The sequence below is a fragment of the Sinohyriopsis cumingii genome, chromosome 15, assembly GCF_028554795.1.
Source record: "Sinohyriopsis cumingii isolate HCF-2022 chromosome 15, ASM2855479v2, whole genome shotgun sequence".
In the NCBI taxonomy this organism is placed as follows: Eukaryota; Metazoa; Mollusca; class Bivalvia; order Unionida; family Unionidae; genus Sinohyriopsis; species Sinohyriopsis cumingii.
This window is the reverse complement of record NC_142975.1, coordinates 16678851-16704808: the sequence shown is the minus strand read 5'-3', so window position 1 is coordinate 16704808 and position 25958 is coordinate 16678851. Positions and strand designations below refer to the sequence as shown.

Below are 25958 nucleotides of genomic sequence, written 5' to 3'. Positions count from 1 at the left end.
GATGAGGCTGTACCCTACTTCCGAGCTCTGCAGCATCAAGGTCATTTAAGATACACCAATATGGGTGGTATTAAAACAAAGCAGACAGATATAGCTCTAAAATGATACCAAATAATCTGGAAGTTCTAGTTGCACTACAAAATACAGAGGGAAAAGCCTCATTTTTGGTTTACCCAAAATTCTCTCGAGGTCGGAATGCGATTTTGTGTACGGATTTTAGACCTTTTGGCCTCAGATCTAAGGTATACTGGTCTTAACTGCACACAGATAGGTGAACCTTTGCAAAAACTAGGATAAGGTGGGCATTTGGAATAAATTGCGGTCTCCATACGAAAATGATGGGTCCATTAAGCAACAAAAAAAGAAAAAAAGAACTCCAACTTTTACCGTTCTGCTCATGCGCAAGCAAAATAACCAATGGAAAATGATGTTTCTAATACAACTAGGCATTAGTCTCCTGGAAAATCTGTTGAAAGCCAATGTATTACGATGTATTCAGAAATAGCCCCCCAAATGTCTTTCCTACGCACATTTCAGGCAAAAACAACAAAAACCTCTGGGGCCGAATGAGTTAATCAAGTTTATGGAAATTTCTTAGAAATTGTCAAAGAACGGCTCTTTTTGTAACTTATGTGCAGTACTGATGCACAAGTGATGAAATAAATAAGTAATATTAAGATTTGGTGATCACCAAAATTCTCCCATTAAACCTACTTGTACATATTGTCTTAAATGGACAATATGAAACCTACTTACAGTTGATGTTTGAAATGGGCTATATGAAACCATGTTATAGTTATTATTTGAAACTGGCTATATGAAACTTAGTTATTATTTGAAATGGGCTATATGAAACCAACTTAGTTATTATTTGAAATTGGCTATATGAAACCAACTTAGTTATTATTTGAAATTGGCTATATGAAACCAACTTAGTTATTATTTGAAATGGGTTATATGAAACCAACTTATAGTTATTATTTGAAATGGGTTATATGAAACCAACTTAGTTATTATTTGAAATTGGCTATATGAAACCAACTTAGTTATTATTTGAAATGGGCTATATGAAACCAACTCTTAGTTTTTATTTGAAATGGGCTATATGAAACCAATGCTTAGTTTTTATTTGAAATTGGCTATATGAAACCAACTTAGTTATTATTTGAAATGGGCTATATGAAACCAACTCTTAGTTTTTATTTGAAATGGGCTATATGAAACCAACTCTTAGTTTTTATTTGAAATGGGCTATATGAAACCAACTTAGTTTTTATTTAAAATTGGCTATATGAAACCAACTTAGTTATTATTTGAAATGGGCTATATGAAACCAACTTAATTATTATTTGAAATGGGCTATATGAATGAAACAAACTTAGTTATTATTTGAAATGGGTTATATGAAACCTACTTATAGTTATTATTTGAAATTGGCTATATGAAACCAACTTATAGTTATTATTTGAAATGGGCTATATGAAACTTAGTTATTATTTGAAATGGGCTATATGAAACATACTTATAGTTATTATTTGAAATGGGCTATATGAAACCAACTCTTAGTTTTTATTTGAAATGGGCTATATGAAACCAACTTAGTTATTATTTGAAATTGGCTATATGAAACCAACTTAGTTATTATTTGAAATGGGTTATATGAAACCAACTTATAGTTATTATTTGAAATGGGTTATATGAAACCAACTTAGTTATTATTTGAAATGGGTTATATGAAACCAACTTATAGTTATTATTTGAAATGGGTTATATGAAACCAACTTAGTTATTATTTGAAATTGGCTATATGAAACCAACTTAGTTATTATTTGAAATGGGCTATATGAAACCAACTCTTAGTTTTTATTTGAAATGGGCTATATGAAACCAACTCTTAGTTTTTATTTGAAATGGGCTATATGAAACCAACTCTTAGTTTTTATTTGAAATTGGCTATATGGAACCAACTTAGTTATTATTTGAAATTGGCTATATGAAACCAACTTAGTTATTATTTGAAATGGGCTATATGAAACCAACTCTTAGTTTTTATTTGAAATGGGCTATATGAAACCAACTTAATTATTATTTGAAATGGGCTATATGAATGAAACCAACTTAGTTATTATTTGAAATTGGCTATATGAAACCAACTTAGTTATGATATGAAATGGGCTATATGAAACCAACTTACAGTTATGATATGAAATGGGCTATATGAAACCTACTTATAGTTATTATTTGAAATGGGCTATATGAAACCAACTTATAGATATTATTTGAAATGGGTTATATGAAACTTACTTAGTTATTTTTTTAAATGGGCTATATGAAACTTACTTATAGTTATTATTTGAAATGGGCTATATGAAACATACTTATAGTTATTATTTGAAATGGGCTATATGAAACATACTTATAGTTATATTTTTTAATAGGCTATATGAAACTTACTTATAGTTATTATTTGATATGGGCTGTATGAAACTTACATATAGTTATGATTTGAAATTGGCTATATGAAACTTTTGGTTATTATTTGAAATGGGCTATATGAAACTTACTTATACTTACTGTTTGAAATGGGCTATATCAAACCAACTTTTAGTTATTATTTGAAATGGGCTATATCAAACCAACTTAGTTATTATTTGAAATGGGTTATGTGAAACTTACTTATACTTACTTGACCTTGGAGTCAAGCCAAAGGTCACTGGTTGCACTTTTGTACTTACTGAGTTAATGACCATAATGACATTTGAATTCTAAGCAACCTTTGCATGTACTTTCATTCCAGTAAACAAGGTTATGGTCAACACTCATTAATTCCAAAGACAAAGATCATGACTCTGGCTTTTAACTGTGTTGGCTTTTGAGCATGGTAGTACAAACGGGTATGAATGGATTTATTTATTAATCCCTGTTTGTGGGTATATCTGAAGAATACCTTGGATGATACCAGTTAAATAACTTATTTGTTTGTAATAGTAATTATGGATATAACCAATATCATGAGGTTAAAGGTCAAAGCCAATGACAAAGGCTTTTGTAGTGCACTGTTTTGTGAATATCAGAGTTTTTAAATAAAAATTATTACCAAAGTTGGTGTTTTGGAGTTTCTGCAAAATGTCAGAGGTAATTTCATTATTCTGCAGCAGCTGACGAGTTGAATGACAGAAAAAACTCATGTCTTATGGATTCCTGAAAGATTTTTTTGTGAAATGATCAGTCCCTTTGAGGACTCTGGTTTATACTGTTCATTTTTACAAACGTATCCCCTCAACACAAGCTCCAAAAATGGGGGCCCCTAGTGGCCGTGTGGTCTAAAGCGCTGTCCGTTACGGATCACTGCCATCTCACCTCTGTCTGCGTGGATTCAGTCTCCGATTCAGCCAATGTGGGTATGTGAGAAAGCTTGCCAGTAGCTTCTCATGGGTCGGTGGTTCTTTCCGAGGTTTTCCCGGGTTCTTCCTCCACCATTAATACTGGCCGCCATGTATAGCCTATCATGTGCTGAAAAATGGCATTAAACCCTACAACAACAACAAGCTCCAAAAAGTATCAAAATCAGGGACAATTTTCAAAATAAAGTCCTATTTATGCAGCATGGCACGTTGTTTAGGAATTTTGTGGGGTTTTTTTCTTTGTTTATTCTAGGCAGTATTTAGTGTTTTACATCGAAGTTTACCAGCCTGACAATGGAACTTAGTTGTTTGAGATACATGTACTTAGGAATTGTCATGCATATTCTCAAATATTGTGCATATTTACAGACCAGCCCTAAATATTTACGTTGTTACCTTGAATAGTGTTGGAGGAATTGTATCACATCATTACACATGATTAGACAAGATATATCACATAAACCCTGAAGGTGATCGGAGTATTCTTGTCATTTGACAAACATTGCTATAGAAAACAATTATGCTGAGGTCTTTCTGTATAATTTGAATTTTAAGTACAATCTAACATACTTTTTTGATGAAATAAGTAAAGGGCTAAACCATAGAGCAGTATTTGTTGTACATAATCCTCTCATAAATGTTTAAAATTTAGGGCACAAAACATGAAATATTAAATAAATTTTATTTTCAATGCTTGCAGGTGTATTTGGATTCTTTATACTGGGACTGCTGTTGATACCTTTTTACTACATCAATGCTGGAACTTTTAGCAACACCCAGGGTCACCGTCTGGAAAATGCCCCAGATGCATTTGTACAAATGGGAAACAATTGGCAAATCATCGTAGCTACAGTAGGTAAGGCTGACTCATGTTTCACCTATATTTTGTATACCTAAAATTTTGCAACTTAAGTGAAATATTTGAGAGATATAGAAGTCATTTTAATAATTTTGAGTATTTATAATTGGAAATGTGTGTGGTAAGGTTAGAAATGAAAGGAAGCATTTTAGATTTATTATTTACAAGACTAGTAAATGTGAAAATGAATTTTAAATGATCAAGCTTTTTCATTTTTATTTTAATATAATAAATCCAAAACTCATTGCTAGTCCACCTCGGATGTGGGAGGTCGTGGGTTCGATCCCTGGCCGAGTCATACCAAAGACTTACAAAAATGGTACTAACAGCTGTCTCGCTTGGCACTCAGCATTAAGAGGTTAGTGTTAGGACTGGTTGGCCTGGTGTCAGGATAATGTGACTGGGTGGGACATCATGCTACATGTCTGCGGCATGATGCCCCAGTGCTAGATATCACTATAAACGGCCACACTGCAGACATCATAGCAATATGACTGAAAATCTTTTAAAGCGACGTTAATAATCTAAGTCACATGCACACATTGCTAGTGTGTAGCTAATCTTTCTAGGTTGGATATTACCCTCGTCTGTATGTTGCGAAATTCATCCTCCCAGGGTGACTTTACGGAAGATTCCAAAAGCCAATGCTATGAGCCAGTCCATGCCGATTAGCAATCATATTTTTTTATGAATGTCATCCTCTTATTGGTTGGAAACTTTACACTCTGCAAGAAATTTGTTTTGCTTTGTGTTTGTTAGACTGTTAATTGGGCATTTTTATTATGTGTATTGTAATTATCTAGTGTATTCATTGCTGGAATTAAGTTTTCTTGACAGTGCTTGACTTTTTATTTTCTGTTGCGGCTTTTCTTAACATTGCTATTAGGTTACCCCCCATCCACCCTGGGTGGTTTTGTCCTATCAATGTTAAATAGAGGATACTGGTTTCAGTTTGGGAACTACATCATCTGGTAAGAACCCGATTGTTGTTTCACCAGTAGAATTTGGCATTATTAAAAGAGGTGCACTCACTTCTGTAGAATGTTGCATTATGGAGGGTGTTCATTGACCAGCTTTCTACATCCTGATTTGTCCCTTCCTAAAGGGATGGGAGTTTACATATATTTGTTGACCTTTCCACCCTAAACAATTTTTTTTTAGGAGGAGCCTTTCAAGATTGAGACCACAGCTTCAGTCAGGAATGCCATAAATCCTGGTGACTGGGTAATCTTTACAGCTTCAGTCAGGAATGCCATAAATCCTGGTGACTGGGCAGTCTTTACTGACCTTCAGGATGTGTACTCTCATACCTAAATCTTTTCCTCTTGTAGGAAGTAATGGGTTTTCTTGGACAGGGAGATCTTCTAGATTTATGCTGTGCTGTTCTGACTAGCTTCAACATCCAGACCATTTACCAGAGTCATTGGAGTAGTTACTGCTCACCTGAGATCACTGGGGATCCCAGTCCTCTTATATTTAGATGACATGTTGATGCACAATGGCCAATTAGAGTCCCTCAGACAAGATATGTCTCTCAGTTGCTCCATGGTGACCAGACTGGGCATCTTACTCAACCAAGAGAAATTGGAGCTAGTTCCATCTTGGGATTTTGTATATATGGGGAATTTTCTCACCAACAGAGGATTATTTTTTCTCTTGTGGCAGAGTAGACAAGGGACTGAGCCAAGGCCATGTTGTTCATTTGTCTATTTCTTTCACCTTTGGTGACCTTGAATTTGGAAGTGAATGTGGTTCCCATCGGCAGGCTGTACTTGTGCCGACTCCAGTTTCTCCATCTGGCTAACTGATAACTGCACAGGAATTTTATGAGTGGTCAGATTTCTCTAGGCCATGATTTCTACCATTACATGATTTTGCGGTCAAATTGCAACCAGTTTCTGGCCAGAATCTCAATGCACACCCCCAAACTCCACTTCTGTCCACTCACAGATCTGCTAGCAAGAATTTAAACATTTAATAAAGGTTAGCTTACCCTGGGCTAACTGACTAAAAAATTGAACTAGATGTTTGTAAATTTTAGCTTACCCCAAACATAATATTCCAGCACAAGTAAAAAGATGAGATAAAAATCCGTTACTTTAAAGAAATCACATATTTATTGTATCTTTTGGTTTTGTTAACATTTTTTAACCGTATACCATTGAGGTTATATAAAAAATTATGTGTAAATAATGCATGTAAATGAGAACGGGTTAGAATTCAGATACAAGTTCAATTTTCTAGTCCTGGTCCTAGCTGATAAAAATTTTAAATCACTGCATTAGACTATAAACTTTTTCCAGGTGTGTGTGTGTGTGTGTGTGTGCCTATGTAAGAGACCAGACTTATCAACTACATCAACAATAATGAAAGCTAGACTGTTGGTAATGATTTATTTATATTAATAACTGAAGGATTTGTGAACACTTATTTGACCCATTTCCTTTTACAATTATCATCTTGTCAACTTGAAATCAATGCCTCAAAATATTTGACAAACCAACTTTTGAAGTTGAGAAAACTTAATTGTATTCATTTAATAATTTGCCAGTCAGATACCATGTATTGGTTCCCTGTAATTGTCATATAAACAAAAGATCATAATCACGACTTATGGGTGCTACATTTTTGATACATCGATCACATATTGAACAAAATCCTCTGGTGGTTAACCATTAGAGACAAATACCTTTATTTCCAAACCTGTCAAAAAGAAATTTCTCTATTTATATTATTAACAATTAACACTTGCTCACAATAAAATCAGCAACATGCATCAAAACAATCTTTGAAACAGCAACTTTTTAGAGTTGGCAAGCTCACAAACTGGCCGAGGCTAGGTCAGGACATACAAAATATTATGATTTTTGTTTAATTTTGCTTTAAATAGTAATCATTAACATTATCGTGTCTGCACAAGAAAATATGTTGATAATGATTACAAAATGGAAATAACATATGGTAGATTAAAGAAACTGTCACCAGTTTTTAGTTTCACTGCTGTACTGAAAAAAAAGTAAATTTTACCGCCAACAATCCAAGACATTTTAGTATTCAAATTGGACCGTCTAAATTTTATTTTGGATTTATTGTATGGGACAACCACATTTTTAAAATTATTTTTAAAATATTTGCAGATTTGAGCAGTTTTATGACCATTATGGACCAACTCTTTTATGACTATTTTACACCATGCTGTTGTTGACCTCATATGGTCATTTATGAGTTAACATGACACTGTTTTTGCTTCCTTCATTAGCAATGGAGTTGTTTTAGCTACTTTATGTTTTTTTTTCCCTTGTATTGTTTCATTACAAATGTCAAATAAAGATATGAAATGCAGAAGTTCAAAGCATAGTCGTGAAAACATCAAATGTGACACTGACTAGCTTCCATTACTCTATTAGTAATGGGGAATATATTAGCAAGTTAGTAACATGATGAATTATGTTGTTTTCTTTTCTTGTGTTGTTTCAACAGAAATGTCAACTATATGCATGAAATGCAAATTCAGAACAAGGAAGTCTACCATGACCCTCGTTTTGTATATACTACGTGCACATTTATGACTTGCATCATGTTCAGAGGAAGTCTGGGCTACAGTATTAGCTGGGGCCTCAAGTGGTCTAAAGTGCTCTCCTTTACGGATCATTGCCATCTCACCTCTGTTTGCGTGGGCTCGAGTCTCGGATTCAGCCAATGTGGGTATGTGAGAAAGCTTGCCAGTAGCTTCTCGTGGGTCGGTGGTTCTTTCTGGGTTTTCCCGGGTTATTCCTCCACCATTAATATTTGGCCGCCATGTATATCCTATTGTGTGCTGAATGGCGTTAAACCCTACACTATTAGCTAGTTACTAAAATGCTGAATTGCTAATTTATGCTTTGTTTTCTCTTCTGGTATCGTTTGATGAGAAATGTCTACTGAATGCATGAAATGCAAAGTTCAAAGCATAAGTCCATAAGGCATCAAAGGGAAGGAAAGGCAGAATAAGTCAAGGAATACAATGTTGACATCCCCAGTATACATCCAAGTTCATCAATGGCAATTCTGATACACTGGGGTAGTGTCCCCCAAATTTGGGCTGCCAGTGGGCATAATCCCCCACCATGTCCAAGTATGGTCTTTTGGCCTGTAGGTCAGGATGCATGTGGTTAGTACCGGAGCAGTTGGATCCACCTCCTTATACCACTGTTTTGTTACTGGCCATCCAGTTGTGTCCCACCATCATCGACAATCCAGCACAGTAGACCTTTTGTGAAGACGGCCTAGCCAGCTAGTTCATTGCTTGCATTTCTGACAGTGGAGGAGTGTTTCCCAATTTTAGGGAGCCCAGTGGGTGTAAGTCCCCCCACATGTCCGAGCATGGTCTCTGGGCCTATTAGTCAGGACACATGGGGTTTGTACTGGATGCATTGGATCCATTTCATAATACAGCCTCACCATCATTGGCCATCTAGCCATCACTGACTGTCCAGCATGGGGGACCTTTTGTTAAAAAAGGTTCAGCTTGACTAGTTCATCGCTCGCAATTCCAACTCATTCCCCCCCACACACACACACACAATTTTAGGCAGCCCATTGGGCATAAGTCCCCCTGTATATTGGAGCATGGTCTTCAGGACTGTAAGGCAGGACACAAGATCCATTGGATCCAACTTATTGTACTACTGCACTGTTACTGGCCATCCAGCCATCTCAGCATGGGGATTTTTTCATTGAAACGGTTCAGCCAGCTAACATATATGTGGGTCTTAGTGAGAGATCAGTCCATCTAGACACACCATTCGCGACATACCCTTCCTATGCTGGAGATTTCATTGAGAAGTATCTCTGTCCAGCCAGGCCTTTGGAGTGGCTGGTACCGGTGATAGCCAGACTGTCTTATATACCCCCAGCGTCCAGACTTACCATATGCCAGGCAAACCAGCTGGAGGTTCCCGCAGATCTGGACTTCCAAATGTTCTTTGATTATCCACAGGGAGAGCTAGGGACATTTTCAAAGAGGTCGGACTTGAGTCATCGATGGTATGCAAGCAGACCCAGATTGAGACATGACACAAGGTGGGTGTGATGTAGCCCCTTCAGATAAATCCAACTCTGATCCAACCATAGAATGGACTGAATTTAGCTTTAACGCCACTTTGGAGGAAATTTATTTGACTTTTAGATCATCTAGGCTTTCTGGTGAACTGGAAAAGTCTGACCTCTGTCCATCCCAGCGCTTTTTTCATCTGGTATGGAGTTCATTACCAACCTGAATCTGGTATGGCTTCCTCATGTGTGCATAATCAGGACTGTTGAATAATTTTATGCAATACTTCCTGTTGCTATTGACAGATTCCCTCATCACTCCCAAACAATGATGTCCCACAAGTGGTCTCCATCCTTTAAAAAATGAAGACTCCTGGGCATGCACCTGATCATAGGATAGGCTTCTGGAAACTAACAGAAAGTCACCCTGTGGGAGGATGAATTCTCATCATACAGACAAGGGTCATTTCCAACTCGGAAAGATTAGGTACACCTAGGCTATATGACTACATCTCTGAATTGTGTAATATAGACTGACTTTATTTTAGGTACAAAATATATTATATATTTTCAATCTTTTATTTAATATTCATTAATGTCTCTGTAATAATGCACTTATGTAAATCATGGTTACAAATCCAAATCTGAAAAAAAAATTGGTTAATCATAGGGTTTGTAGATGATGAACAGGTAAACTTGGTATCTGAAAAAAGACGATAGAAATGGTGGGCATCGGTCACTTCCTGTTCTAGCTCACGACTCTTTTCAACAAATCCACAAATTCAGGCCAGGTTCTATAAACCAACATCATTTCTATGATGTTTTGGAACATATCCTTAATCAATTTGATAGTATCCTTGCTCATACTTTTTCTATTTAAAATTTAAGGCATTCCCTTTTAATCTACGCTGGTCACTCACCAGCAGATCCCACAATGCAACTCAAAATGTAAACATCCGTTTTCTTTTCATTTCTTTTTTTTTTTGGGACTTGATAGATATAAGTTAAAACATGATACACCCCATTAGCTTATCTTTCATCACCCTTACCCTCATCATGCACAAAATATTAACCCTGACGTTCCAGGCAGAGGACAATAATAATACACAACCAGTACTGATTCGGGATCGTCAGAAATTATCGCTCACCACCCACCTCATTACCATCCTAAAAATAAAAATGTTGAATGCAAAAGGACCAGTATGTAGGAACAAACTTGTTCTCCTCTATCTATATGGCCTTTTGTTAGCTGAATCATATGTACCAGAACCAAACCCGGGTCCAAGAACCATCAAGTTTCCTTGCGGTGTCTGCAACAAAGCCTGTAAATGGACGACACCTTGTAACTCGTGTGAAGTATGGTATCATCAAGAGTGTATGGGTATGCCAGATGCCGTTTTCAAAACCCTCCACAATGTAAGCTGGGATTGTACTCAGTGTGGTTTGCCAAACTTCTCCACTGGAATATTTGACACTTTTATCTTCAATACCAGTAATAGTTACCAATGCCTTAGTGACAGTACCCAAGCAGACAGTGAGATAAGTTTTAACAACCCAACTGCTACTTCATCTCCACACAAGCAGAGAAGCACCTCTACAACACATGGTCCCACTGGAATTAGAACTGACTTACCCATGAGAATCCTAGTAATTAATTGTCAGTCTATAAAGGGGCCTGGAATGAAAGGACTACTAAGCAATATGATCTCCTCTACCAAAGCCACCATTGTTATTGGTACGGAATCGTGGCTAGTCAGCAGCATAAATTCATCTGAAGTATTCCCAGCAAATTTCAGGTCCTATCACAAAGATCGTCCAGAGGGATCCCATGGGGGTGGTGTATTTGTCCTAGTATCAGACCAGTATTCCAGCGGCGAGCCAGAAGAACTTAAGGCAGATAATAACTTTGAGTTAGTTTGGGCCAAAATCAAGGTTAAAGGGGCATCAGACCTATACGTTGGTGCCTTCTACAAACCTCCATCCTTAACCGAACCAAACTACTTAGATCAGCTTCACTCATGTCTTACGAGAATCCCACAAGGTGCGCATGTATGGCTAGGAGGAGACTTCAACCTGGCAGATATTGACTGGGAGAATGAGTTTCCACTACCACAAGCCACAAACAATGCCCAATGCCAACATCTACTAAATATCATAAAGGACTCATTCCTGGAACAGGTTGTAGATGCAGCAACACGTGTAACTGAATTTAGTTCAAATCTGTTTGACCTGTTCTTCACAAACAACAAAACACTAATCAACAAGTGTGATGTCATACCAGGAATTGCTGACCATGAAGCAGTTTACATAGAGTCCAGCCTACGACAAATGAAAGTGAAGAAAGCAGCTCGTAAAGTCTTCCAATACAGGAATGCAGACTATGGCCAGTTACGTGAAGAATTTAAGTCATTACAAGAATCGTTCTTACGTGAAACAGATAACCTTTCTGCAAATGACACATGGAAAATGTTTGAGGAGAACATCAAACGGTTAATGGATAAATTTATACCATCTAAGACCTTATCTGGAAACAAAACAAACAAACCTTGGATAGACAAATCCATTAGAGCCCAACACAGAAGACGGAACAAATTGTTTGCAAGACAGAAAACAACAGGAAAAACAAGAGATCGGAAACTATACAAAGAAGCAGAAGCAAGATCACAACGCTTAGAACGGTAGGCTTACTGGAGATATATTGAAAACTTGATAGAAGTCGGTAACCCACATCAAGAACAACAACCAAACAAGCAGAAGAGATTTTGGAACTACATTAAGTCCTTACGTAGAGACAGCTGTGGTGTGGCACCACTCAAGGAACACGGGAAACTACATTCAGAGGCATCCGACAAGGCTAACATACTGAATCATCAATACCAGTCAGTCTTCACATAAGAGGATAAGAGTGATCTACCAAGCCTACATGGAGATCGTTACCCACCAATGCCTGACATCCAAGTTACTGTAGAAGGTGTATACAGCTTGTTGCGGAAAATTAACCCACAGAAAGCCACAGGACCAGACATGATTCCAGCAAGGATCCTGAAAGATCTAGTAGAAGAGTGTGCACCATACCTGAGTTATATTTACCAGAAGTGCCTCTCAACAGGTCATGTCCCTGATGTCTGGAAAACAGCAAACATTACAGCTATCTTCAAAAATGGAGAAAGATTCAAGGCCAGCAATTACAAACCTGTCTCCCTTACATGTATCTGCTGCAAAATGCTTGAACACATCATAGTCAGCAACATGATGCAACATCTAGATCGCTACAACATTCTAACAGACTGCCAGCATGGTTTCCATGCCAGACGAAGCTGTGAAACACAGCTCATAACCCTAGTGGATGAGCTCGCCAAATCCTTAGACAAAGGGAAGCAGTATGACCTTGCAATCCTTGACTTCAGTAAGGCTTTCGATCGTGTCCCGCATGAAAGACTCCTCAGTAAGTTGGACCACTATGGCATCAGGGGTAACACACAGAAATGGATCAGAGATTTCCTATCAGATCGCAGAGAGTTATAGTAGATGGAGCAACATCAGATCCAGCACCAGTTGTTAGTGGGGTACCTCAGGGGAGTGTTTTGGGTCCCATACTCTTCCTGGTGTTCATCAATGATCTACCTGCAAGCGTCAAATCCAACACAAGACTTTTTGCAGATGACTGTATAGTCTACCGGGAAATAAATGTCTCCAAGGACTGTGAGATCCTTCAAGAAGACCTGAACCAACTGGCCCTCTGGGAAAGAACTTGGGGTATGTCATTCTATCCAGAAAAATGCAGCATCCTAAGAGTTTACAGGAAAAAATCACCAATCTTGTCCGAATATACTCTTAAGGGGCACAAGTTAGCCAATGAGCAGGCAACAAAATATCTCGGGGTGGAATTGTCTAGAGACCTCTCTTGGAAAAGGCACATAGACAAGATAGTGAAAAAAGGGAACAGTAACCTTGGTTTCCTGCGCCGCAACCTCCAAATCAACAATGAAGAAGTAAAAAGTGTGGCATATTTCACTCTGGTTCGACCAGGTCTTGAGTATTGCTCGACTGTGTGGAACCCACATAGTAAAGATCTAACAAATAAGATAGAGATGGTTCAGAGGAGAGCGGCTAGGTTTACCACAAATAAATATCGTAACACTAGCAGTGTCAGTGCAATGCTCAACCATCTCCAGTGGGAATCACTCGACTCCAGGCGAACCAAGGCCCAGCTAACCATGATGTACAAGATTGCAAACAACCTAGTGGACATGCCAGCAGACAAATACCTGACCCTGGCATATAGCCAAACTAGGGCAAACCACAGGAACAAGTTCCAATTAAAGTCAGCATCGACAAATTGTTTCAAGTTCAGCTTCTTCCCATGTACAGTAGGGACTTGGAACAAATTACCATTAATAATTGCAGAAGCTCCTGACATGGTATCTCACAAGCAGGAGCTTTCCAAAATCACATTCTAATGAACTAGTCAGTTACAAATAAGACCTAGTGATTCTCAGGGCTATGCCGGTTCAGGTTCCATATCTCATTGCCGCTACGGTAGCCGGATTGGTCTGAGTATGAAGGGACGAAAACGTACACTGACACACTTTTACTTATTTCTGCCTTTCCTATCATTACTCTTCTGACTGTCCTATCACTTCCATCTTTACTTTATCTTTGACCATGTACCACCCGTTGCTTAATAGTCAAGTGTGACTGTGTCAACGTATTTATAGAGAGAGTGAAAGATAGTACAAATCTATTATAGACTGACAATCTGGAAAACCTTAAGAATCTTAGGGAGCAAATTTGTGTTGGAAGTTTAAAAAAACAAAAAAACATTCACAAAGGCAATTGTGTATTCTGCATGCAGACTGCATACTTCTAATGATGGCAAAAGTAAAGTAAGTTTATAAAGTGTTTGCTTACTCAGGTGGGACTTGTTTGATATTTTATATATTTGTAATACTGTTATTTTTTATACTTTTAAAAAGGAGAGTATGGCATACACTCACCTAGAAGTCAGGTCCATCTTTAAACAGCATAGACACTGATCTGCCATTACCTAATGAGCCAGCTGGTTAGGGTCTTTGTGATTTATTCTAATGAATTATCCTAACAAACAGCATAGACCCTGAGCTGCCATCACCTAGTGTGCCAGCAGATCAGGGTCTGTTTTGTGTTCTGCTTAACTATCCTAACAAACTAGATCCAGATCTGCCAGCAGATTGTGCAACAGCAGGTTTGAGTCAGTGCAGTTTGCAGTTTGTCATGACATACATATGAGTGTATATGGTAACAAAGTTTTTGAAGCACCTTCTCCCTGCAACAAAAAACTTGCATCACTGTCTAGAGTTTTTCAGAACAAATTAAACAATGCTGTATGATTTGCTGCTCTGGACATAACATTGAAAATAATTTTTGCATGATTTTCAACTTGAGTTCCATGACCTGTATTTAGATATCTGAAAAGTTCAGAAAGCCACTTATTTATTAACCAAAAGAGAATCCTGTTGTTGTTTTTTTTTTGTTGCACTCCATTTAACCAAAAGAAAATCCTCTTTTTTTTGTTACACTCTCTATGGCACTTTTTTTCCTCTTCTCACAGGAAATATTGTAAGTATAGCATTTTTCAATTTTGCGGGGATAAGTGTTACCAAGGAGATCAGTGCCACTACACGCATGGTGTTGGACAGTATTAGGACTCTAGTAATCTGGGTCGTATCCATGGCAGTAGCATGGCAGAAGTTCCAAGGTCTGCAGGTGCTTGGATTCATCATGCTTTTGTCTGGCACTTGCCTGTACAATGAGCTGATCATCATGCCTGCGATAAAAGCAGTCAGAGAAAAATGGCAACGGAGAGGAGAAGGAAAACACAGAGATGAAGAACGGGAACATCTTACATCTAATCAGACAGGTAAGTTAATCCTGTTATAATTTTGGGAGCTCTTATAAGTTTTTCACCATCACTTTGATGTCTTATAATAATAAAACTTTTATCAACTGCACTTACCTTGAGGTCCCATTTGGATGGTACATAATGTCTGTGGCATGATGCCTCAATACAAGACATCACTATAAACTGCCACACTTCAGACATCGTGGTGAAAGACTGAAAAATTTTTAAAGCTACGTTACAAATCCAGATCACCTACACATTCTCTGAACACCTTGATGTACATGTTTATGTTTTATTTTTTGTATATTTTTCCATTCAGTGTGACCTAGAGAGTATTAATCCTTTTGTTCTATATTTTAATAATTCATGGATTTAGAAAGGAGCTTTGCGTGTGACCAGAATGTCTGCAATATTTAGTCACACTTTGTCAAAGTTGCATTTAAGAATTTGTGAAAACTTTTATATGCAGGATACACTTTTAAGTACTCCAGCTGGTAAGCAAAGATATACTGTGTAAGCATTTAAATATATTGTAAACATTGATCTGTCCTTGTCTCTTGAATTTTGTTTCTTTTGAATAATTGTATGATAATCATTCAGTGATATTTAAGATGAGTTGATTCAGAATTTTGTCTTTTTATGCCACACTAGACAGGGGATTATGGTGTTGCAGTTGTCCACCTATCCGTCCAACCATCCCATATTGCTAAATTTTGCCTTTTCTCATTAACCCCTGGTGACGAGTTTAAGTGGCAAGAGGCAGTAGCTCAGTAGTGTCAAGGTCATGTATGATACACTAAAGTGGGTGGTATTATAGAAATGTAGACAGATGTAGCTCTACAATGATACCAAAAAATCTGGAATTTCTAGTTGCACTACAAAATACAGAGGGAAAAACCTCATTTATTGGACCCAATTTTGTTCTACCTAACATTTGCCTGTGGTCGGAATCCAATTTTGTGTCCAGATTTTAGACTTTTTGGCCTCAGATGTAAGGCAGACCAGTATGAACTGCAAAAGGACAGATGAACCTTTGCAAAACGTAGGATAAGATGGGCATTTGGAATAAAGAGTGGTCTCGATACAAAAATAATGGGTCCATTAAGCCAAAAATGAAAAAATTATGTTTCTGAGACAGTTAGGCAGTATGTTATTGGAAAATCACCTGGAAGTTGGTGTTTTAGGATTTATTCAGAAATAGCTTCCAAAATGTGTTTCCTACTCGAATTTCAGACGAAAACAACAAAAGCCTTCAGAGGTTAATGTGTTAAGATAATTTATAGCACTGTGGTAGTTTATCTGTATTCAGTGAAGACCTATCTTTTATGAATAGAATGATGTTTGCTGTCCATTTAAAGTACAGGCACAAACACTTATTATTTTTCTTTCTGCTTCTTTAATTGAGAATTACTGATTGGATTGACGTTATATTTGAAACTCTGTATTTTTTTTTGCATAATTAGGTCGATTTTCAGACTGTTAGCAAAATTTTCTGTTTACTGTTTTGTACCTTGATTTAATGAAAAAGTTGTTAGCATTAGACTAATAGAATTTAGTAGGCATTTTTGTGTGCATATTTAGTTGATTCGATTTTAGTGCCTTTGTAGCAATGGCTGTATATTGTAAACATTTTGAAGTCTTTTTGGTATACATTGGGAACATATGTGTTTTAGAGAACTTATTTCATCATATTTTTTGCATGATTCTGGGTTTAAAAAATCAGTAAATAATGAACAACTCAAATTTTGGATCTAAATCTGACTAAAATGTTCTTCATACTTTTTCAGAAGTACAAGTAGCTAATTATGGTACAGGTGAGCAGTTCCAAAACCCAGCAGTGATTTGAACAGAGATGTTTTGAGATGTGCAGAATTTAAGATGTTTTGATGGCAGCAACTCACCATTGATGTATTCAAGAAAGCACATATATATGTTGATGATATGACCATTCCATTTCCATTGTCGGATGAATATCATAACTGACTCTATTCATTATCCCATCTTGGGGATATTAAAATTGTCACATTTTAGCAGATAATGTTAATATAGTTTCAATGGTACACATTTTTGTGGTTTTGCAAACAATGACTTTTCATCAGTACTTCATGGATTAAGAAAAAGTTGTATTGTTTTCACAAAAGGCCCACAATTTTAATTTTTATTTTAATGGTTTGTATTAACCACAAAAGTGACAAACATGTGTAAGATAATGAAGTTGCTTTCTGTTGGACCTACTTTATGTCTAATCTTATTTTGTTTGTACATTTTCTTATGTATCTAATTTTGAAGAACAAGTACCTAAATAACGTTAAGATGTTTTCAAATAATAATTCTTTTCTAGAACAAATGACATAGATGCATAATAAAGCTCCATTAGTCTTTATAACACTGGAATCCTGTTTGATTGATGCTTTACAGTATATTCTTGCAGGCCATAATTTCTTAACCTTTGTAAGAACATTTGATATTTATTTTTAAAAATAATAATTGAAACAAGGAATAATAGAACAAGGTCAAGATGTGATCAAAGGATTCATGCTGATTTCATTCAAATTTAGCCTCAAAATCAACTGAATGTACGAAAACCATGCATCGACTTAACACATGAAAATGAACTGAATTTATGAAAATCGTGCATCAGCTTAGTGCATGAAAATCAACTGAATGTATGAAAATCATGTATCGACTGATTCATGAAAATCAACTGAATGTATGAAAATCATGCATCGGCTTAGTGCATGAAAATCAACTGAATGTATGAAAATCATGCATCAGTTTAATGCATGAACATTTAGTGAATTTACAAAAACCATGCATCAACTTAATGCGTGAAAGTCATTCATCGATTTAATACATGAACATCAACTGAATGTATGAAAATCATGCATCAACTTAATGCATGAAAATCAGCTGACAATTGTGCATTGACTGAATGCATGAAATCATGTATCATTTTTGCAGGCTGTACTTTGATTTCTTTGTTAAATCCCTCATATATTTAGACCACCTGCCCCATTTATAGCTCCTGTGGCTTGGGTGCTTAGAGCAACTGTCTCGGATGTGGGAGGTTGTGGGTTCTATCCCTGGATGAGTCATACCAAAGACTTATAAATATGGTATTTACAGCTGCCTCACTTGGCACTCACCGTGGGACATCATGTTACATGTCTGTGGCATGATGCCCTAGTGCTAGACATCACTATAAACTGCCACACTGAAGACATCATATCAATATGACTGAAAAATTGTTAAAGCTATGTTAAAAATCCAACTGACTCACACACACACAATCATAGCTTGCCAACACAAAGTAGTGGCGCTACCTACATGCTTATAGCCATTCTGTCCGTAAACTTTTCTTATTTTCTTAAGTCAAAGGCAACAGTTTGGAGAGTGTTCCATAACACCTACCACCTTGGAATGATGCTGAGAGTATTAATTTTGAAGATGTAGATTATTTGTACATTCTTGGTTTTTGCATTTGGCTTGAGTTGTTTTGTACCCTGTTTACATACTGTTATACCTGGAATCATAAATCTTGGAGATACATAGGTCTTGTTGATTCATAATTCATACTTCATCGACTCAGGTTCAATTTTGTAGTTTTTTTTTCTGATGCTCTGTTCATGCTAGGTTCATCAAACTAGATGATTGTATGCATTTCTATTAGTACCATATCTTTTACAACAAAAGGTCACTGTGACCTACATTTCATTTGTTACTGGCTTTATATTTTAGTGTTAGACCACAGATTTTGGGGAGGGTTTTTAATGAAGAGGTTGCATGGGCTGGGGAGCCATTCCATGGACTACCTTGCAGTTCCTTTATTCCACTTGTGTTGTCTATGTAATGGTTTTAAGCGGTTAGAAGGAGAATAGGAATATTAAATAACAAGAAGTAAGAAGTGAATATATAGTTAGAAAAGGTAAACATATATGATGCCATTGCTGTAAATATGACTGTTGGAAATTACTGTTATTTTTTCAAGCAGTATATATATTATATGTGTAAGAAGAAAAGAAATGTGTAGATGAAAATAGGTAAGAAACTGAAATATTGTTAGCAAAGACATACAAATAAAATAAATATATGCAAAGTTTATTATACTTTAAGATAAAATTTATAAAGTCTAGACAAAACTGATAATTCAGGATTGTTAATATATTGGTAATGTATAACGATTTTCAGAAATCATGTAACCAATTTTAATTAGTTTTAAGCGAATGACAGAAATATAGCTGCTATACTACTGACGAATACATGTGTGCCATTCAGTTTAAAATCATTCCAGTTTATTGTTTGTTTCTTTTGTGGCTAATTCCAGCTTAAAAATTATTATCATTAAAAAAACTTCCCAGACAAAGGTAGAGATGTAGGCTTTCTTTCATAGTGCATGATATATATGTATCTTCTAGATATCAGTATTATAAAATTGATTACAATGTCTGCTTATACACCTTCATTATTAAAGTGAAAAGTAAGAGAGAAATTGGTGTTGTGTATTTCAGATTCACTGGTTCAGATTATTAAAAACTTGTTTCACTATAGCACACTTTAAAAAATGATGGATTAATGTTTCAGGTGAATGGGCAAAAGAGAACATTTATTATTTGTTGATATTCCAGTTTTTCTTTGTTAAAGGGTATTATTTTACTGAACCATATTAGATTCAACAATTTTGCAATTTTACATATTTTTGGAAAATGCTTTGCCCAATCCATTTGTTTTAGTTGTGTAAATTGTATTTTCCATTTATTGCTTTCTTAGATTTGAGAAGTAATATTATTTTTCAATCCACGTTTTTTCCAAACTTTCTGGTTGGGGATCAATGGATAATCTATTCATATATAATTTCATAGAGTTAAGAACCTCTGCATGTTGTAAAAAAGTTTGTCTCAACATTATATCTATCATTTAGATTTTGCCATGAAAGAAATTTTCCATTACTCTGGACAGTGTCATTTGTAAGAAGTATACATTTTTATGACCATTTTTTCCAAAACAGATATAGACTCTCTGATCTTAAAATTTTCATAATCCAGTAGGGATAAAGTACAAAAATCTGTTAATGTCTTTGGAATATTCTTTTTTGAGAAGATGTTGTAACAAAAAAAGAACATCCTTTCAAACTTTATTATCAACATATCCAACAATTTTTTTCTATCGCTGATACCAGATTTGTTAAATTCCTTTAAACAATTAACAAGGAAACATAGTTTACTTCGTTGTGTACTTTTGGTAAGTTTTTTTCTGATCCAGAAGATTTTAAGAGAAAGAATGAAATATTTGTAATCAATCATTGGATGTCCTTCTACTTCATAACTTTTATTTATTACTTTTCTTTTTTCTTGTCAAGTGACCTTTTCTACAAATGCATGTAGATTGGAACTGTTTCATTATTTATTTAACCATTCTGAGAAAATCAAATTTTTTTTAGTTAATTTTAACAAGGCAGTTAATTTAGTTACAGTAATTTTCCCATAAGGGGTAAGAATTCTCTTTTACCACTGAGTCAATAAATTTTTTGTTTCATTTAATTGATCATCATAATTTAAGATTTACAATCGGGGACCAAGGATATTGAATGATCTAAAGTTCTCACCTTTATCGATCACGGCCATCTTACCTCAGTCAGTCTTGATTTGAGTCTCAGGCTCAGTCAATGTGGGTATGTGAGAAAGCTTGCACGTAGCTTCAGTTAGTTCTGTAGTTCTTCATGGAGTTTTATGGGCTCTTCCTCTGACAGTTTTACTTGCTGCCATGTACTGAAAAATAACATTAAATTTCAACCCACAAAAACAAAACTAAAGCAAGATTTACAATGCAGCTTAGATAATGCCTAATATTTTGAAACAGTCATCTGTCCATCATAAATTGTACTCTATATACAAACAGCTGTTGCTGTTTTTCTTGCTTCCTACCTGTAGTACTATTGTTTTATCAGTATTTACATCAAGGTCAGAGATCTTTACATAGAATTTTAATATGAGAATTGTATTTTCTCGAACTATTTTGGATTCACTCAGAATTAATGTGGTATCATCTCATACTGAGATATTGGAAATTTATTTCCATCTATATCAATACCATTACTATCTTCATTTGTTTTAGTCAATGATGACAGCATCTCTGCATAGAGTACGAACTAATAAGATGAAAGAAAGTCACTTTGTCTGCATCCTCTCTCTCTCTCTCTCTCTCTCTCTCTCTCTATATATATATATGAAACAAATAGGAAACATTTCATTAACAGTTAACAAAAGATTTTATTTTGTTATCAAATGTTTCAATCCATTTTATGATTGAATTACTACTGTTGAAATGTTTTGTATTTTAGATAAAAAATATTCCACAGAATTTAGGCTTTTTAAAGGTCAATCCATGGCAGCAATCAAGGCATGTTTCAAGATAAAACATTACATCATATACTGCTGTCATATGCTTACCAATGGATCTACCAGCCTTAAAACTAGTTAGATCGTCACTAATTAAGTATGGTTATTTTTAAACATCCTATTAGCAATACATAATACGGCCACTTTATAGGTTGTATTAAGGAGAGTATTGGTTTACAAGTCTTTAAATAGTTCTTATCTTTATCGCCTTTAAGAATTCAAGTAATAACTCATTCCTTCTGAGTTGTTGAGAGACCATTTTATAGTTAATTGACCTAACTAGAAAATATTCTAAATCATCCCCCCCCCAAAAAAAAAAAAAGACTTAAAAAAAGACTTAATAAGCTTCGGCACATAAACCACCTGATCCTGGACTTTTACGATCATTCGTGTTTATGGGGGCAGCTAAAGCTTTGGAATATGCAGGTAATTCTTGACTAAATTTTCTTTGCAATTTTTTTATACCAAAGTAAACAAGTATTAACTAAGATCAATGATTTCAACAACTCTTGAGGCATGTAGAATTTCAAAATAATATTGTCTCTTTAAAAAAAATGTGCTTTATATGAGAGTTCTGTCACTTTTTACAATACTTTTCATATATTTGCTAAGTTAGTTCTGGTCGTCTAAGTTGCAAAACTGTCAGTTTTTTGCCATTTAACCCTAGACCTTATCATTTGACCTTGAAGTCTTAGTTGATGCAACTCCTGTACTTGTAATTTGTTATTATTATTATTATTATTTCATTGTCATTGATAAGATATTCCACTCTTGAATTCAATCTTTTTCTCGAGTCTCTATTTCCTTTTTTTGATTGAAGAATGAGTTATTGTTTTTGCTCAGATCTCCATAAAAGTTTATCTCAGCTGCTGTTGGTAGCAGGGTTTTATCCTTAATCTCATCAAAAACCTATCACCAATGGCTGATGGTGATGCAGCGGTCAAAGCTGACTTTAACGCTTCAAACGCGACCTTTCTGGCTAATCCTGGCAACGTCGACGTGACTTTGGGAACAAAGTGGATAACAATCCTCTTATAATCTTTTGTCGCTGAATCGTGATGGGCTTTATCATTATACACTACAACTACACGCGTTGAGGTAAAGTCAATCTATTTATCTCAGATAAAAATATAACTTGACAAGTCGTTGTTACAATCGACTCCATTTCCAAACTGATCCTTGATCGAGATGGCCACCGCGAAGATACAACAAACATTATTTACCAAATGATCAATGGAGATAGTTTTGTGGTTGATTTGGAGAGAAACTACAAATGGTGCGACCACGGGTGTCATAAGACCCTTTCGCGATCGAACACATTATGAGAAGACTATTCATGTTGCTGATATTCACCGGGGGCATCCCCCTCGGTGACACCACCCTTGTTAACTAGATCATCCGTTGGCAGAGCAACGTCAGAAACATCCTTGTGTTGAGAAAACCCCAAGATCAGAACGAGAGTGTTAGCGAGGTTGAACTCCGCACGATAACCACCCGCGTGAGTAACTCTGGTTTTCAATGTGACGCAGTTGGGTTCCGGTTTGATGTTCGCGTTATGACTGTATACGGTGATTAAAAGCTTGATTTCGCTGGCGATGTCGACGATGTTATAAGCTACATGGGTCATCTTCTGAGACACAAACGTAATTGTGCGAAGTCACGTTACGAAACTCGTCCCAAACTTGGCACTGATCAACTCTATATCGTCCTCGGCCTCTTCGTCGAGTGGATTCTGAGGCGCATAACGCAAAGTAAAATTATGACTGTTGGCCTGTGCGGATTTCGGATCAAACATCATCATCGTGTTGGTGACTGACATGATAATATACAAACCGTGTAGGATTTATTTTTTAAATAAACACCAAAAAAAACAAGGTTAAAGATCTGCAATTGACGGCGTTTACTCACGTCCGGACGATTTAACCGATTAAATCTGACAAAGCAAAGGATAATCCTCACTCGATCATGTTCCTGGCGCCGCTAAATGAACCAAACTTTTCACAATTTCATTATCAGTTTCCACCCCAATGTTTCCGGCGAATTAATGGAAAGTAATTCTAGTCGCTGCACTACCTCTGACTGCTTTTTATATTTGATGTCTGTTTCCCCATTGAAAGGGCCCTTCGTCATTTTAAGTGGTTTTAGGTCACTTTTATCCTACTCTTGTTAAGTATCCTGTTTCAAATCATTGTTGATGTAATCTCCGTACGGTGTTTGATAATATTCCTCATCTAAATGATAGTTCTTTTGTAAAATCTCATCTAGCGTTTGATGTATTATTTCTTGTTATTTGCGATCATCAGTAACAGCATCAACGCGATGACCATACTGTGGCAACGTTGTGTCAATTATACCTTGTGACATCTCTTGTTGGGTCCGCTGTTTAGCTGTTAATGCTCTAAACGGAGCGTCTTGTTTTACATCATGTTCAGTTGCAACATCGTATGACTTTACTTGCTGTTGTCACCGGAATAAATAATGGCATGGCAATATCAGGTAGAAATTCTTGTACGACAATAGGCGCTTCAAACACGTGTTGCTTACATACTTGACGCTCTTCGAATCCCCCCCCCCCCCCAATATTAACTCGGTTCATTCTCTGGGTGATATTACGTTGACAAATGGCATCGCGATATATACTATCGTGGTGGATAAAACTATCACGGAAATACTCACTATGGGTATCAAGAATGTAATCAGTCGTTACCTTTCCGAACGTTCTCTGCGTCACCATGTAACGTCAAAAAAATCGTACCGGATCGGAATCGCTTTGTGATAAGCCCGTATGAATTCCGCAGCAGTGGTTGGCCTGCATTGTTCTCTCACTATCGAATCTATGTCGCGCTTGTCAGACCCGGATACGAGTACAAAACAATCTGCGTTTGGTGTGATATATTTTGGAACGTCATAATACGACTGCACCAGATAAACAGCGTTGCATTGATTGTTTATTGAGTGTGAACAATACTCGCAGGTCTTTTTCATGTTTGACGACAGTTTTTATGTCATCAGATAATACCTGACCATGTTCGTCATCGAGTTGTTGCAACGGAAGAATCTCGTCCGGCTCTATTATCGTAATAACATCCCGATCAGAAGACCCATTGGCACAGCTGATTTAAAATCTCGCTGAAAAATGATAAATTTTTATAATTATCCTGACCCAGGATGAGAGTGTAAATCGTTACTATGTCATATTTGAGTCCATTGTTCAACAATATTTTCACCAGCAAGTTGGTCTTACCACGACTGGTTGGCTCTCTGATCACTTAATGACAGTCCAGTAATATAAAACGGTGTCGTGGTTTACTCGCGATCTCTGTGTAAATCTTGATTATGTACGTGTTATATTAATACGCGATAAATAAACGAGTCAATCTGGAGAGGGAAAATTATGCAGCATTAAAGTATATAGAGTTGTTCGGCGTTTGGCACTCTCATCGGAGGTGAAACGATTATCAAACCAGCGGATAATGTCAGTAACAAATTCAATAAAACCGGCATTACCGTGACCGGTACACTTAACACGAGCAGAAAGCGCATCATTAACTTGTCAACGTCTGACAGCGTCGATGAAACATGTACTGCCACGCCGAGTCATGCTCATAAAAAGTTATCGCTGTCCGACGGAACTATGATTGGCGACCTTAACATGAGTGGAAAGAGTATTTTAAATACTGGCGATAGTGGTCTTGACCCAAATGATAATGCCGTCCCGATGTGGTCCGAGTAACAGCATATGGCAATTCGAAGTTGAGTAGACTAGGAGGAACGATTACATAAATTTAAACATGGGCGGAAATGTTCTGCGGGGTTTACGAGTAGCACGTTTGACAGATGGGGTGATTGAATATCAAGCAGTTGGTCGTTCCACACTTGATACCGCGCCGAACCGTAAGTGAAAACAGTGGTGGAACGATGAGCGGAAGCGCAACCTTGAGTAGTAATCTTACCACGGGTGGTATTTTAATCACCAAGAATATCATTGTACTATGAGCACCCGCTAAAAATGGCACTTTGCCGTCCATCCGACAGATCATTTCTACACCACATGTCGATCTGGACAGCGTTATGGTATTCGGGTTGGGTATCATTCATCGAAGTATATCACTGAATTTATAAACATAACCGAAAAATTATGTTGCTTATGATCTCATTACGGTATTCCCCAGAAGGATTCCGCGTGAATGTACTTCAAGAAGGAGAAATTTTTAAGGTCGGAAAAGATAAGATCACCTAGATTGAGAACTTACACATGTAGAATAGAAAAATGCTAGACCTCTGTCAGGGAAATGACCCCATAGATGATTATCAAGCAGTTAATTACAAGCAAGTCAAAGACTGCGCATTAAATAAATAAGGGGATAGCGTAGAAGGTAATCTCAACA

General features: G+C 36.5%; 1 protein-coding gene across 1 annotated transcript in view; it reads left to right on the top strand.

Moving 5' to 3' along the window:
- Positions 1 to 19664, top strand: part of LOC149781324 (solute carrier family 35 member F6-like) — a 44879-nt gene extending 25215 nt beyond the window's left edge. Inside the window, exons 6-8 of the mRNA XM_089935423.1 lie at positions 4105 to 4260; positions 14885 to 15193; positions 16963 to 19664. Coding sequence (XP_089791549.1) covers positions 4105 to 4260; positions 14885 to 15193; positions 16963 to 17021 — 524 coding nt within the window. The 3' untranslated portion in view covers positions 17022 to 19664. The remainder of the gene's footprint in view (positions 1 to 4104; positions 4261 to 14884; positions 15194 to 16962) is intronic.
- Positions 19665 to 25958: the final 6294 nt, after the last annotated feature.